This window comes from Canis aureus, chromosome 15 (assembly GCF_053574225.1).
Source record: "Canis aureus isolate CA01 chromosome 15, VMU_Caureus_v.1.0, whole genome shotgun sequence".
Lineage (NCBI taxonomy): Eukaryota > Metazoa > Chordata > Mammalia > Carnivora > Canidae > Canis > Canis aureus.
The window spans coordinates 57,506,369-57,523,677 of NC_135625.1; the positions used below are offsets into that span (position 1 = coordinate 57,506,369).

The 17,309-nt window shown below is 42.9% G+C and overlaps 1 protein-coding gene across 1 annotated transcript in view; it reads right to left on the minus strand.

Moving 5' to 3' along the window:
* CREB3L2 (cAMP responsive element binding protein 3 like 2) overlaps positions 1-17,309 on the minus strand; it is a 119,800-nt gene that overhangs the window by 48,006 nt on the left and 54,485 nt on the right. The window contains exon 2 of the mRNA XM_077850066.1: positions 4,116-4,332. Within this exon, the coding sequence (XP_077706192.1) occupies positions 4,116-4,332 (217 nt within the window). The remainder of the gene's footprint in view (positions 1-4,115; positions 4,333-17,309) is intronic.

Genomic DNA, 17,309 nt, shown 5'->3' on the forward strand with positions numbered 1-17,309 from the left:
TCCCCTATTGCAGCACAGGATCTATAAATAGAACAAGGCCCGAGGTGAGGGAACTGAAAGGTGTGTGCTTTGGCCTAATGCTAAGAAAGGCTTCCTGCAAGATTCATGGGTTCTTTTTCTCCAATACTCAACTACTGGCAGAGGTGGCACTCAGGAGTTCCCCTATGTTGCATTTCTATCGATTACAATTAAAATACAAAGAAATCGTTTCATCATGGAAGAGAAAGAGACCTTGAACTTTTGGAAACCTGCTTATTTGGAATTATTCCACTAGAGATCTTGTTTTAGAGAAATCCATGACCTCACCCTCGGAACATCAGCTTCCACACAGCCAATGCCACTGTCCCAGCTCTACTCAAGGCTTTAAGATTTCAAGATTCCCCGCGCCCCACTGAACCTCCCCTCTCCCCCCACCAACCAAGTTCTGCCTCATTCATGCAACATTTCCTATGATCTTCCTTGGGCATGCTCCCTCTGCTCTGAACTTCTACAGTTTAACTCCCCTTGAGACATTGTTTATATTCCATCTGGGAAAGTATTGGAGTATGTGGCATTTTCACCAGACTCTGAGTTACTTAGAGGTGGGATCCAAGTTTCACTACCGTGTCCTTTAAGTATGACACACAGCAGGTGTCCAACAAACACACATGGAATTGAAGAGGAAAGTCAAACTGCCTAGACTATTTAGGCCTTCTCTACCTGCATATTCTAGAACAGCAAGGCTGCAGAATGGCTGATGACTGCACAGATGCTAATGGTCTCAATGGAGACTAGCACTCCAGCCACACAGCCTGTGCCCTGGGCTCTTGCTGTTTCCTCTGCCTAGAAGCCTCTTTCTGAGACATCTAGCTCTTTCCCTCATCTCCTGCTGACCTTTGTTCAGATGTTACCTTCAAAGAAGGGCCTTTTCTGTCTATCCTATTTTTTTATAAATTTATTTTTTATTGGTGTTCAATTTGCCAACATATAGAATAACACCCAGTGCTCATCCCGTCAAGTGCCCCTCTCAGTGCCCGTCACCCAGTCATCCCTACCCCCCGCCCACCTCCCCTTCTACCACCCCTAGTTCGTTTCCAGAGTTAGGAGTCTTTCATGTTCTGTCTATTCTATTTAAGATTTCAATTCCTTGGACAGCCCAGGTGGCTCAGCGGTTTAGCGCCACCTACAGCCCAGGGCCTGATCCTGGAGACCTGGGATCAAGTCCCTCGTGGGGCTCCCTGCATAGAGTCTGCTTCTCCCTCTGCCTGTGTCTCTGCCTCTCTCTCTCTCTGTGTGTGTTCTCATGAATAAATAAAATATTTTTTAAAAAAGATTTCAATTCCTCCTCTCCTATTAGGATGTGAATGTTTATGCTCCCCCCAAATTCTGATGTCCTATATGATGATATCAGGAGGAGACCCTATGAGAGGGTCTGAAGTAATGAGGGTGGAGCCTGCATGAATGGAAACAGTGCCATTATTAAAGAGACCCCAGTGAGCTCCCTCACCCCTTCCACCATGTAAGGGTACAACAGAGGTCTGAGACCAGAGAGGGCTCTCACCCAACCGTGCTGGACTTCCAGGCTCCAGAACTATAAGAAAGAAATTTTCTGTTGTTTATAAGCTACCTAGTCTGTGGTATTTTTGTTCAAGCAGACTAAATAGGCTATGACCCCTGCCCATCTTCTCCAGCAATTCCCTATCCATTTTTCTGATTTTTTTTTCTGTGTATCACTCATCACCATCTAATAAACCATGTATTTTACCTCTTTCCTTTTCTTATTTTCTACTCTACCCCCATCTCCTAGAATGTAACCTCCACAAGGGCAGAAATCTTTGTTCATTGTGTTCACTCTTTCACTCTCAAGGACTATGCTTAGGATAGTCCCTGGCAGGTTAAGTACAAGGTAGTGACTCAAGATATTGCTATGAAGTGAATTTTAAGGGTGAATCATAAAGCCTTTATAAAATATCTACTTCTCCTTGGTACTGTTTGCTTCTATACAAGACTGCTACTAGAAGCCAAGAAATACCACCTGATCTAATGCACAAAGCCTAGTGTATCTGCATCATTAGAGAGCTAGCAACGCATGGAAGAGCAGAACAGGTGTCTCCCCTGATGCCAGCACCAGAGAGATTAGGAAAGTGCTTCACTTCCATACCTTCTCCCTTAACAACTTGCTGCACAATTAATTCAATGAAATAACTGTTTAACAGATACCTTCAAAGTGCCGAACACAATACTAGGTGTTGGGAACACATAATCACACTTGCTCACAGCCAGCTCAAAGTAGAGAACAGAAAAGAGAACAACAAAATAAATAGTGACTGAACTATAAGGACAAGTGTAAGAGTCTCCACAAAAATGGCAAAAACAAAACAAAGAAACAAGCAGAAACATGTTTTATATGAAAACATATAGGGTGACAACTTCCAGATGGGAGAACCAGACATTGGATGACGCTGAGTTGAATCTTGAGGGATGAGTGGGAATTTGACTAGTAGAGTTGACAGGAGTGTGAGAGGAAGTAACAAAAACTCAGAGTAATGAAAGCACTGTAAGGCATGGGGTGGAAAAGTCAATGGCAGAGCCATGCAGACAGGGAGCGATGGGAAAGGGAGGTAGGATCAGCCCACAAAGGGCCACAAAAGCCATGCTGTGAGGTTGGCTTCCTTCTACAGAACAATAGAAGACTATTTGAGATTTTGCAACAGGGAGTGAATATGAACAAAAGTGAATATCTAACATTCTTCTTGAATCTTTTAATATCTTCATCCCATATAATTCCTTGGAGTCCTAACTTTATGAGTATCCTAACCACCATCCAAAGAAAGATTTCCCTCCCTTAGTCCTAAGCAACCATCTCCATCAGATTTATAGTTTATTCCTACCCTCTTAAAGATTATCATCTAAAGCAAATTCACTGAATCAACAGAAATATGAAGAATAAACAATAAAAAACAAAATAATCCAATAGTAAGTTTGATGGGTAGGAACCCACTATCGTATTTCATTGTGGTATAGGGCCTGGAAGTTGAGAAATCCTCCACAAAACCTTCCCGATCACCTAAGGTCCTGCCATCCTCTCATAGTTCCTGGTTTGGAATAATAATGATTGCAACAGCAGCTAAGAACAATCACCTTACTATGAGTCAGGTCCTGGGCTAGGCACTGGCATAGATTCTCTTGTTTAATCTTCACAACAGGACATGAAGTAAATGCTGTTTTTATCCTATTTTAACACATGAGGAACCTGAGGCTTGACAGAATTAAGTAGTTTGCCCCTAACTAGTCACCGACATAAATCTTAAACCGAGGTCGGACTACAGAGCACATAACCTTAACCACCACCCTTAGTACATGTTCGACATTTTTATTCTCCATTGTATACATTTCTAATGTTCCCCACATGGGTAAGTTCTAGGAGACAAATGTGCACATTTTTTTCTTTATATATCCTTCAATGTATCACCTGTGAACTGGAGAACCACTAGTGAATGAATGGCTACACTTGAAGGCACTGATAATATATGATAAAGGAGTTCAGACATCGAAGACAGTCACTTTACAGACAAGTGGTCATACAGCTTAATACTCTAAGGCCAAGAAAACTAGACCATCAACAAATACCATTCTGATGGCATGGATGATGGGCAAGAATCACCAAGAAAGCTAGGGGACCTAGGAATGCTCACCAAGATCTCATCTATGTGTGGTCAAGGGAACATGCTGAATATGGGTTAAGAGAATGCCTAAGAAGCTTCTGTGGAGAAGAGTGGTCATAAAAATTCTTTCTCAGAAAAAAATGACATGACCTCTTAAAACAACAGACTTAGTGGAATTATCAACCAGATGGGCCAACCTGATTTGCAAAAGGATGCTCTGCCCAATCCTTAGGGGCAAAGAAACCAATTACTACCATTCTGTTATAACAAGCTCCCAGAGCACCCAGCCAGGGGTGAAAAAAATGTGTCCGATGCCCCTTTCCATTTCCCCACAGCCCAAACTCTAGGCTTTACATGGAGTAGATATGTGGTTAAGTGGGTGCTGACAATAGTGTAACGTACTCCACACCCTCGAGAGGTTCAGAAGCAAAGGTGTCACAATCCCAGCTGCTGCCCCTGCTCTGGGCTTACCGTCATTGACACTGTCACTGGTGGTAACATGGGTAAATGGTGACTGGGCCCGAGGCTCCTCACACAGGGAGTAGCTGTGTTCAGCCTGGATGAGAGGTGCTGGGGATGTTGGGGATGGCTCCACCTCCATCGACACGCTCTTCTCTGAGAGGAAAGGGTCATTCAGGAGCTGACCCAACACGTTCTGGGAAAACTCATCCAGGAGTTCTGAGAAGTGCTACAAGAAACAAAGGAGGAAGAACTTTAAACCATAATCTGAAATTTACACATTATCCTGAGGCAAATACATCATCTAATGCCTCAGATGAAGTCACTTACATACAATGTCCAGTTATCTATTGCTATGTAGCAAACTACCCCAAAGTTTAGTGGCTTAAAATAACTACAATTTATTATTCCTTATTACTCTGTGGGTTGGCTGGGCAGACACGCTTATTTCATGTGAGTTCACGGAGCTGCTTCACCATCTCCCTCTGCCCACTGACTTATGCTCTTTCTTTCACTCTATCTCAAATTTTTAAAAATCTACCATTACAGACTACATTAAAAATAATAAAAACAAAATTTAAAAAAAATTGAAAGTCCATTTTGGCACCAGCTGCTAGAGCCATTTCTTTCCTCTTAACATTCCTGAGTCACAGACTAATAGGTGTCATCCTTACTGATTTAAATTTCGGGATATTTCTGGTATAGAAAGAAAGTTACAAAAGCAGATACGGCAATAAGAAGAACTGATCACAAATGGTGATGCTTAGGGTAAGCAAAGAAAATTCTTGAGATCCACATGGATACTAAGTTCTACCACTGAAGTGTCAATATCACACTCTGAACATGAATTCACTTTGGGGATGGGGAGGCAGGAGGTTAGAGTTCTAAGATTATGCTAGTCATAGGACAGAACTTCTTCTTTAATAAAGGAGAGAAGTAGACAAAAGGGAAGAAGCCCTTGTAGGTTAGGTCCTCAAAGTAGAGTTGAGATTGTGGTTTCGCCAACATCACCAACATGAGAAGTGGCTGCACCTCATCAGGATAAAATAGAGGGAAGCAACAGGCATTGGGCATGGCCTGATAAGCATCAGCCATCTACAAGAATAAGAGAGGTGCTTGGGGAGAGAGAGTTCTCTGCACACAAATATGTTTAGAACTAAGTCCTTAGGAGCATCTAAGGCAAGAATTACAAAGAATTACAAAGGTGTGTCTACATCACAATTACCAGGAGAGTTTTGTTTTAGTCATTTTATAATGAAATGTTTTAAACATTTTTGTTTGTTTGTTTGTTTGTTTTAAACATTCAGAGAAATTATAGAAATGGTACCATGAATAAGTATGTATTCATTCCTTTGGGGAAAAAATCTCATTTTTCCATGTTTGCTGTTGCAACCTTTTTTCTTTACTCTTTCCCTTTTAAGAAATAAAACATGAAGGGATTTTTTTAAATAAATTTATTTTTTATTGGTGTTCAATTTGTCAACATACAGAATAACACCCAGTGCTCATCCCATCAAGTGCCCTTTCAGTGCCCGCCACCCAGTCACCCCCACTCCCCGCCCACCTCCCCTTCCACCACCCCTAGTTCATTTCCCAGAGTTAGGAGTCCTTCATGTTCTGTCTCCCTTTCTGGTATTTCCCACTTATTTTTTTCTCCTTTCCCCTTTATTCCCTTTCACTATTTTTTATATTCCCCAAATGAATGAGACCATATAATGTTTGTCCTTTGATTGACTTATTCATGAAGGGATTATTAAAGCTCTCACCCATTTCCCTTCCTCCTTCCCAAAGCTAACCAATACCCTGGACTTGGTTAACATCCCCATTCAGGTCTACATTCTTATTATATATGCATATTTCCATTACATACTTGGTATGAACTTGGTAAACTTTAAATAAATAGTACCATCCCTCACACATCCTTCTGCAACTTTATTGTCTCCAAAAACATTCTTTTAGATTTCTTTATGTTTATAAATAAATAAAAGGCAGCTCAATTTCATTCATTTGAACTTCTGGCTTGTATTCCATTGTATTTATCTTTTTCTTCCTGAGAGATATTTAAAGATTTTATTATTATATGTGTGATATTATCATTAACATTCTTAAGTATGATGGGAAATTAAAAAATGTATATATAAACCTTGTGACTCACTTTCAAAGGGTTCTGAGATGTTCAAAAGCGTCTGTATGAAAACCATCACCACCACCTGTACTTCTAATGCTCATTTCAGTTTTTCAACCACTGAAGATCAACCCCATCCCCAGTCACTTCCCCCACGCCCTCACACCCCACTCTACACCCCCAGTTACAATTAGTTCCCTAGAAGCTTACAATGTCCCTAGAGGTTGAGATATGCCCAAGTCTTCCAACTCATAAACATTGCAGGCACCATGTGTTAAACCTGAAATAGGTAGTGGGGACATGAGATAATATAGAAGAAAAGAGACACGCCTGTGCCTTTCCTGAGCTTGCTGTTTAGAGAAACCAGTGGTTCTCACACTCTGGTGTCTGTATGAATCCCCTTAAGACCCAGATGGTGACTCGCAAGGCCAGGTGGGCCTGGGGATCTGCATTTCTAACCAGCTCCCAGATAATACTGCTGGCCCCCAGACCACATGCTGCATAGCAAGGAGAACACCTGCAAAGCTAAGATTAGGATACAGGTTTCCAGACTGTAAGACAACCTGAAGTCAGGAGTTGACTCCCTAAGCAGGTCCTCAAAGACAAATTCACTGGTTGCCTGAGGGTGGATATTCCGCAAGTATCTACCAGAGTTCCTCTCAAGACCAACATTCAGACAACAAAAAGAGAAATAAGTAACAGATAATTAAAATGCAAACTCAAGAGCTGAACGCACAGTCCCTGTATTTCCCAGCCACGATTCTGTCCCCTGTGCTGTAATATCAACTCTGGCCAGCTGTGCTGACCCTGCTAAACCTCTGGAATCCTGTTCTACCCTGAGGCAAGACTCTCTTTGATTGTCCTGCTTTCCCAAGGAAGCTGCCAGGTTGGGTTAGTCCGCTGACACCATTTTCTTTCTCCTGAGCAGCACTAATGAATGTTTTCATGAATGTCCCCCCAAATAACCAATAATAAACCTTCTCTAACTCTGCTAATCATCTCTAAACTCCCCCTACTTTGGGTTTTGTAGTAATTATCATGTTGCCAAACAACGTAGCCCTAAATGATAGGCGGTCCTGGGGAACTCGCAGTTGTTACTGAACGCATTATGAACCTCCTCAGAAGAAGGGACCATCTGTACCCGACCTCCACCCATACCTAGGAACTTGGCAAGGTGGTGAGCACTGAATAGGTCCCAGGGGGATACTTGTGATTGAAAAGATATTGTCCCAACTTGTCCCAACAGATGCTGTGACTCAGCCCAGCAGATCAGCTTTAGCTCAGTCTCCTTGGCAGCTGTGGGTTCAGGCACTCGGCATACAAGTCAACATCCTATTGCTGGTGCAGGGATGTGGCCCGAACTGGTCCATCATTACTGGCAGCCAGTGAGGGGAGATGGTATATGGTCTTGGAGACCAAAATCCAGACGAAGGGACAAAGTGAACCTCCTCAAAGAGAGAGCCTTCCCGGATCCTGCAAACACTCTAGCAAAGGACTATGCATGTGAATCTAAGGATTATGAAATTCTAGTTGACATGGCATCATAGCACTTTATCATTCTGCCTAATAGTCTAGTCAAGGTCTCTGGGTTTGTAAAGTATTTTCATAGCTTTCCACTCAATCTACGCTCAGAAGACCTCAGTCACCTACTGCTCGAGCTAGGCCTGGAACTAAGGTCCTCTTATTTCAAACTGACTTAACTTTCCCACAGTATTTCTCCTAGGAAAGAGGTGTTTGAGCTTCATGATCCAACTGCATGGTGAAGTTCCATCAAGTATAACACCAGGAAGCTGCTGATGATCATGGATGATGATGGTGATAAGACCAGGTCATCTGGTGGAGAAGCGCTTCACATATTAGACTTGCAGGAAGTGAGGGAGATGCTCTCCCCTAAAAGGCAGACACATGCCCATTTGCCAGTAAGAAAATGGGGGTTTGGGGCAGGCAGGCACATTGCCCAGGGTTGGAGTCACAGATTCCAAAGTCCATGCACTTTCTACTATAGAATGCTGCCTTATTTAAGTCTATCTCCAAAACTGACACATAGTGGGGGCTGGAGTTTCAAAATTATTTATATAGATTTCACCAACAGCCCGCCCACTTGTCTACCACAAACACAGTCTTCCATATTCAGTGTAGAAACGTGCCAGGGAGTCATCAGACGGGGAGGCTCCTCGCATCACTTCCAAGGGACACCAGCAGTATCGATGATATAGACATGTGGCTGCCCTTAGTACATGGTTCTTCTGCCAAAGGTTTCACGCTTCCAACATAGAATCTCTGAATGGGAACAAACCTCCTGACAGGATTGAACCCCTGCCTCGTGACAGGAGGGTTCCTCACCCACCTCAGTGAAGAAGACCCTCGGTAACTTGCTTTAAGAACTCATGTCAAGGTCTCATCTCCTCCTTATCTAAGACCCAACATTTAATATCCTCCAGCCTGGCCCCAGCTGTCCTGCAAAGTCTTGCCTCTTTATTCTAACACATGAAACTCTCATTCCAATCCTAATCATTTCCTCATGACATTGGGTGATATGGCGTTAGAGCCAGACAGCTCTGAATTTGAATCCTGACTCCTAGCTGTAGGGGCCTGTGTAAGAAGACCTCAAATCTCTACATTCCAGTTTGCTGCTCCGGTACCAGCTTCCTGTTGTGAGGATTGAGATAAATAATGTATGCACTACACCCAACACTTCATTGGCATCACAATCAATTTTTTAAAAGGCTCTTTAGGGGGAAAAAAAACCTATAAAAATGAAAACAATAAAATGTCACCATTTGCACTTGCACCTAGCTTCTCACATTGTTATTTCTAGAATATCCCTTCATTTTCCTGTCCATTAGAAAACTACATAAAAAAAAAAAAGAATCCATTTCTTGTGCAGTTAGCTAGACAGACATGGCTTGCAAGAGATGTTTTACTTCCCCGACCAACTTCAGCCCTTGGGAATAAGTATCTCCTAATTTGACACCTTTTTACTCGTCCTTGATGTACCTCTCATTGCCAAGTTACTTAAATCCTTTGCCCTTGTGCCTTACAAACTCCATAACCAAGATATAAACATTTTTTTGCCAGCCCTGAGCCCAATACAGACCACAGATCATATGCACTAACAACTGTCTGGTCTCAGTTTATTACCATTCTACAATTTCCCAGCCAAACAGTAAACAAATCTCAATTAAAGCCAGGGCCTCCCTACAATTATAAAGAAGTGCTATCAAATGTTTAAAACATATATCCATGTGTACAAATCAGATAAACTGAGAGAAATTCTTAACCTTCCATAAATTTATTTTTTAAAAATTGACCATGGTTCTAAAGCACTGGCACTGTGTTTGTAGGTCATTTACCAGTTGTCAAAGGAGTGAGCAAGGAAAGAGTGGTTTATAGTCTGGGCTGCTCCTGCTGCTAACAATTGCCCCAAGAACTGAGGTCATGGGGCTGAGGAAAAGGGAGGAGGAGAAAAACAAAGGATTCATAATTCTTGAGCTCAAATAACTAGTCACATAAAGCTACTGAGCTATTTTCCTTGTACTAAGTTTCAATCTTTCTTTTTTTTTTTTTAAGATTTATTTTTATTTATTAGAGAGAGAGAGAGAGAGAGAGATCATGAGCAGGGGGAAGGGCAGAGGGGAAGGGAGAAGCAGACTCCCCTGCTGAGCAGGGAGCCCAACGTGGGGCTCGATCCCAGGACTCTGGGATCATGAGCTGAGCTGAAGGAAGATGCTTAATTGACTCAGCCACTCAGGCACATCAAAGTTTCACTCTTTCAACAAAATATAGTGAGTGGCTACTCTGAGAACAGTACTGTAGTACTGGCCTTAGTTATAGGATGAATAAGGGTCGTTTTACAAAGAGATTGCTGTCCTGAGATGCTAGATGAGTTCCCCAAATGGATGTCCTGTGCCCCTATGGACCAACATGTTCAGAGAGCGTGTTCAAAGCAGCTTTGCCCTCCCGAGGTGGGCCTGACAGGCATCTTTTGTGCTCCAGCTAACAGGAGTAACCAGTCCCAGCCCTGGGCTTCTCTGGCTGGCACACTAGCTCTTCTGGATTCAGTTTCCTTGTCAGTAAACTCTGTGTGTGTGTATGTTTAGGGGGTGGGAAGAGTGAATGGACTTTGGTCTTGATTTCAAGACTTTGAAATCTCTCCTATTTTGAGCTCTGGACCCCATGGGGAATCTCATGAAAGCTTCCTACAAAAACATGCCCACAAATGCAGATTCCTGGTGGCTCTCCATTTCCTCAAGCCTGTCCAAGGACAGGAAAGGAGGATTCCATGGATCTCCAGTTTAAAAAAACAAAACAAAACAAAACACCCTAGTAGAGATAATGCTAACACAAATAGTTATAGGTCATTGAAATCAACCTATTCAGCTCTAATACCCTATAATTTTCTGAAATGTTGCAGGCAAGACAAAATGCAAAAGCTTTTCAAAACTTTGGAAAAGGAGGGAAATGCCCCCTTTCTGCTTCTTGGGTTTGTTTGCCCCCTTTTATCCTGAGGAGCCACAGGAGGTACCCACTGGACAGCAGTACCCAGCAGCTCCCTCAAGAGGCAGGGATCCCCAAGGCCTGCCACGGCTCCAGCAAATGTGCCCAACAAAGATTCCATTTTCCAGGCCTACTGCCTGGAATGGGGCTGCCTTTGCTGCTGCATCTGGCTCAAGGCTAGCTCTCAGGCTGGGGAAGAAGGGTTTTTAGTGAAAAATTGCAGCTAGGAGCCTTGCCCAGAGCACAGAAGGCTTCAAAGACTTGGAGCCACGGACAGACAGAGGGGACATGGTAGGGGCAAGTTGACAACTCCCAAAGCCTGAAAGAAATACAGAGAAATAATTTTGAGAGCACACCTCAAATTCACTTTAGAAACCAAGGTTTCCCTCCTGCAAAACACACAGTTGGCCAGTATCCCACAGGAGGGAGAGAGGGGGGAGGGAGGAGAAAAGAAGGGTGGAGAAAGGTGGAGAAGGGAGGGAAGAGGAAGGTGGGGAGGAATGAGGGGGGGTAGGGAGGAGATGCCCTTCCCTCTCCACTCTCCCAGGGGCCCCCTCGGAGGAGAGCATTCCTTAGACCCCAGTGGCTCTTGCCCTGCCAATGTGCCCTGGGCATACACCACACAGGACACAGCCAGACGCCTAGTGGAAGAGAAAAAGACTATTCTGTCAAAATCGCTAGGAAAAAAATGGCTCACAAATCAAACACTCATACAGTGAAACTTCAAGGGAACTCAATTTTTTGCTGGAACCAATATTTAGGTATAATACATACTTCTCTAAATAAAGAAATGTGGGGTTGAGCTTTAGAATCCCTTATTATACAGGCAACTGGAAAGTTTTTTTGGGGGGAGTGGGGGGCATTTTTGGTAAAGTAATACATGCTGCACTGAAATTTCACAAGCAGTAGCAGAAATTGTTTCTTAAAGAACCCAAACATCCAACCATTGGTTTGTAGTATCCAGATATGCCTTTCTTTGTAAAAATTAAAAGGTATATGAAATAGGTTAATCAGATTGTAAAGGCACTGGGGGGTGTGTATGTAAAGAAAGCCTTATAAATCCATTGGTAGGATGTATTTTGTTTTTTTTTTGTAAAAAAGAGTCACCCGTAACTTATTTATTAGGCAAATATGAAGTTTTATGTGGTATTTGTTTCCAGGGAGACACACCAATACTAATTCCTTTTAAAAGACATGATTTTTCATCATCAAAACAAGTAATGGTGCATTTTTTCCAAATGCAATACAGTCTCGACAGTCTGTCGCAGGTGTTCTTGCTCAATGATTGAGGTGAAAAAATTCACTATTTTATACAAACAAATCAGCTAATGAGATGAAGGGAGATACACCCCGTGGGCGGCTCCTGCTGGGGAAGGATTGCTCAGAGATTCAGAGTTAACCGGCACAAAGAAAAATTCAATCTGCCTATTTTTTGGTTCATTTATAAGTATAGCTGCAAACGCCCCAAAATGTGCTTCTTAGTTCTCCTAGAATCCAGCCTTGTAGCTGGTAGAAGGCCTCTCTTTCCATGGCTTACCAGTATCTAACCAGTCCTCACAGGAATCAAATATGATGAGAAAACATGACAATAATAGTAATAATGCGCCATGTTGGATGCACAGTGCTCACAGGACAAACACTTCCACGTCATTACAGTTCCTGATCCCCACAAGATTAAGAAATATCTAGAAGGTGGGGACAGAAACTATAGAGACTCCTGTCAAGGTCAGGAATCCTGGTTTTCACCAACACAGAGAACTCAGCAACCAGATTCCTGATTGTCAAAGGCTTTTTGATTTGTAATTTGGGATTTAGACCAGGACATCCCCTCCTACTGTGGGAGGAAATTCTTAGGATCCTTTTAGAGCAAGCAGAGCTGTTCCAGAAATAACATATAATACATGTCAGATGGAGTAGTCCTCTTTGATTTGTTTTAAGAAACTCAAACCATCCCCCTTGCCTCTTCCTTCTGCCACAACAGGCCGCTGAATCTCCCCAACACCAACTTCAAGATCATGGTCAAGCCAACCATCCAAGGTGGAGGGCAGTATAGAACCTGCCATTCTGTTCTCTCCAGCCTCAGTGGAGCCACCGACCTGGGACGTTGAGCTGCAGCCATCTTGACAACGATTTTGTCTGTCAGTCGGTCCCTATGTCCAGATTCCGTCTTCACATCGCAGTGGGAGCACTGGTGACCCAGCAAGGGCTCTCTCCCTCATCTATACCACACGCCAAAGCCAACAGGTTTACTTTTAACCTTCCCTCACTTAAAATCCCCACCATAACTCCCTCTAAGTCCAAACTCCCCACAGAGTTAAAGCAAATTTAACTTTCTTATTTGCCATCTCCCAAACCTCTGAAGTTTTTTCCTAATTGATGTTTTGTCCCTTGTTGATAATTCTCCTTCTGTGTTTTACCTTCAATTTGCAGTTTTTATCCTTTTACATTCTCATTACGTAAGCCAGGTGGGAGGCTTGTTTTGGCCAAGCTCTTCTGTGTCTCCTGCCTCCTCCAAAGGCATAACCTCCTCCTCTTCTCACTGCCTTCCCCGTCTCCCTGCCCCATCATATACCTTCCCGTCTTCACCAGGAAATACTCCGGGCGTTCCCTCATGGGAATGGCATAAGCTCTAAGGAAGGCATAAGCTAAGATACTCATTGTTTCTATTCTCTTCGGTCCTACCCTAAAACAACTAAAATCTGGTATTTTGCTGTTCCAGAAAAACTCCTGGTTATGATAACAGGCTCCAGATCATAGACTGATGAAGCTTGAAGAAGTATTGGGGATCATCTGGGCCTACCTGGTCATTTTAATTTGACAAAATTGAGGTTCAGGGCAAGATGTGAAATCTTTATCCTGTTGGTTTTGGAACCAGAAAGATGGTGATTCCCACAGGGATCACCAAACAAATGCCCGAAGAGTCTCATAGACTTCCTTCACAGAAGTCTTTGAATAGGACAAATGTTTTGCAATGGAGACAATTCCATCTCAAGTTAAGAGCCAATGCCAAGGATGTCAGGTGTGAAAAATTAAAGGAGCCATAAAGTTTTCACAAAAAAAAAATGGCATACTCCTTTGAACTCTACTTATTTATAAGCCAGATATGTCATCAGATTACCAAGATCACTTTATCCCTAGAATGCCACACTAGAAAAAGGAAAATGCTTCAAGAGTATACATTACTATCTGCCTTGTTGTTCAAATGCACAGGGAGTGACTCACTGCCAGGAGGTACCCCTTCACCCCCAGATAAGAGCAACAGGAATCCCACGTGTTGCCAAACTAGGAAACCCAGACAAGTTCTGGCTTAAAACCACTTAGACTTTTGCTCTGTTAGATCTCACCTAAGTGCCCCACCTCCCTGGAATGCTGGCCTGCTGAAACATACCGGAGGCTCTTGACCATGCAAAGGAGTGTTCCATCCACTGGACTTATGAGTCAGAACACATATATTCTAGGTCAGCTCTGCCATTTTTAGCAGTAACCTTGAGCAAATCACTCAGGCTTTCTACTCCATCTGAAATTAGGAAAAATACAATCTGCCTCTCAAAATTGTCACAAAGATAAAATAAATTCATAGATAGTCTGATCCAGATATAATATGGCACTATGGCAGATAAAAATTGGCTGAGAGGGGCAGCCCCGGTGGCGCAGTGGTTTAGCGCCGCCTGCAGCCCAGGGCGTGATCCTGGAGACCCTGGATCGAGTCCCATGTCAGGCTCTCTGCATGGAGCCTGCTTCTCTCTCTGCCTGTGTCTCTGCCTCTCTCTCTCTCTACAGCTCTATGAATAAATAAATAAAATCTTTAAAAAAAAAATTGGCTGAGAACCATTAATGGGCTATGACCATGAAAGCTACAGTCACCAACATAGTTATTTCTTATTCCTCTTGACCGGCCAGTTAACAACTGCAAATATTGGGAGCATGACACCTATTGGATATCTGTTCCTGCATGTTCCTTCCTCTTCTGAAACCCAACCAGCTGAGATAATAAACTTCCTTCTATTTCCAAATGCTTTTAGAATCCGAGAGTTCAACAGCTTGGTCAGAACAGAAATCTTAGGATTGTGAGGAGAAAAGAACCACCAGTTAGTTAGCTCCCTGTTAACTGGAGGAATTGGAGGGAGATTGGAAAGGTAAGCTCTATTATTTTTTTTAAGATTATTTATTTCTTGGGCAGCCCTGGTGGCTCAGCTGTTTAGCGCTGCCATCAGCCTAGGGCCTGATCCTGGAGACCTGGGATCGACTCCCACATCGGGCTCCCTGCAGGGGCCTGCTTCTCCCTCTGCCTGTGTCTCTGCTCTCTTTCTCTCTCTCTCTCTCTCTCTCTCTCTCCATGTGTGTGTCTCATGAATAAATAAATAAAATCTTTTTAAAAAAGATTTTATTTATTGGAAAGAGAGAGTAAGAGAGAGAGCACGTGCAGAGGGGAGGAGCAAAGAGAAAGGGAGAGTCTTAAGCAGACTCCAAGTTGAGAGCAGAACCCCTATGAAGGGCTCAATTTCACCCTGAGGTCAAACCAGAGCCAAAACCAAGAATCAGACACTAACTAACTACATCACCCAGATGCTCCAAGCTCCATTATATTATTCACTTAACTTTTAAAGATTTTATTTATCTATTTGAGGGAGACAGAGAATATGAGCAGGGGAGAAGCAGAGGGAGGAGGACAAGCAGACTCTGCACTGAGTGCAGAGCCTGGTGCAGGACTTGATCACAGGACCTTGAGATCATGACCTGTGCCAAAATCAAGAGTTGGAGGCTTAACCAACTGAGCAACCCAGGTGCCCCAAGTTCCATTATTTTAAATGAAGAAGCTAAAGTTAAGAGACACCAAGGCACACCCTTAGAAGCAAAACGTGATTTTTATTCACTCTGAACAGTTTCTTTCACTAATAAGAGCTCAATAAGACCTGTTTTGTTATCACTACTACAAACTTTGCCGAAATTGGGAAAAATTACTAAGCATTTCTCTGCTCTATCAGCCTATTAACACAATAAGAGATTGTGAGGCTTATTTATTCCTGGTGATCTCATACTAGATTCTAGTTTGTTCTTTCGGTTACCAAGGGGCTCAGTATTCAGTTTATCAATTCCTAATTGATAAATTTTCCTCTTCCCCTTTTGAAAACCAGGTCCACATCTCCAGTCTTAAACCCCGATAGTCCTCCATAGATCATCACCTCAATTACATCCATGTTTCTTAAAGTGCTTTTTCATTGTATCCAGCAAATTTTTATGGAAACTCTCCACTCAAACTTTTATGACTCTGGTCACAGCCAAACTGGATTATCAAGTGCTCACTTGGTGGCACACCTGACAAAAAAGGCCCAGAAAACCCAAAGTAAGCTGATGAGAAGAAAGAGATCATCACCTAGGGGGTTACTGAGAATCCAAGACAGAGGCAGCAGAAAGTGAGAAATATAGAGCAAGTTGGTTGTGAAAAAAATGTCCTGGACATGTTCAAAGATACCTGGCCCTGACAGTGAATAGCAGCCGGCCAAAGCTTCCCCAAGATGGCTGTTTTCAGATTCTCAAGTCTTGCTCTGGAAGTGGAGTTCAGGGGTTCCAAGAGGTATTCATCTGTGTGCTTTGGTCACCAGGCTGATACTCCCAGTCACATAGCTACAACCCTGCCTTTCCTCTTCATTTGACCTCGGAGGGCTTGGACGATGTCTAAAGAAGGTGAAAAAGGAGAGGCTGCATTCTCTTTCTAAGAAAGACCATGCATGGAATGTAACAATCTCAGGGTTGTCATGAGAATAAGCAAACTGAAGATATTTTGCAGTCCCTCTGGAAAACAATGTGCAAACACCATATTTGAAAAGTTAAACATCTTAATTGTGTATTTTCCTCCCAAAAGACAATGCAGAACAATGCTTCTACAGTCTTTCCATTATTTAACGGGAGTGGATACTTGCTTCCTGAGTCACAAAGAGGGAGCATTTGCTCTCTGGTCATAAAAGGTGCTTTTCCCTTATGCCTGAAGCCAACGGTCTCAGAAATTACATAAGGTTTGACTGTAATAATGATGCAATGCTTCTGTGGGGGCAGGGAATGTTTTGGAAAGAAAGTCAGCAAAGTTTCATTAATAAATAAAATAAGTCAAAAGGGCAGCTGCTGGTGTAGCAGAAGGAACTCTCTATTTGGAATCAAAAGGTCTGGGTTTAGGGATCCCTGGGTGGCGCAGCGGTTTGGCGCCTGCCTTTGGCCCAGGGCGCGATCCTGGAGACCCGGGATCGAATCCCACGTCGAGCTCCCGGTGCATGGAGCCTGCTTCTCCCTCTGCCTGTGTCTCTGCCTCTCTCTCTCTCTCTGTGACTATCATAAAAATAAAAAAAATAAAAAATAAAAAAAAAGAAAAGAAAGCCATTCCTTTAAAAAAAAAAAAAAAAAAAAAAAAAAAAAGGTCTGGGTTTAGACCTAGCTCTGTCACAACCTGGCTCTGTAACTTCAGGCAAGTATTTAACCTCTTGGGTCTCTTTTCTTAGAATACAAAATAAAAGAGTAAAACCAGCTGGTCTCCCAGGCCTCCTGCAGCTCTGACATTCTGAGATCGGTTATGATGCAGGCGGCCTCTGTTT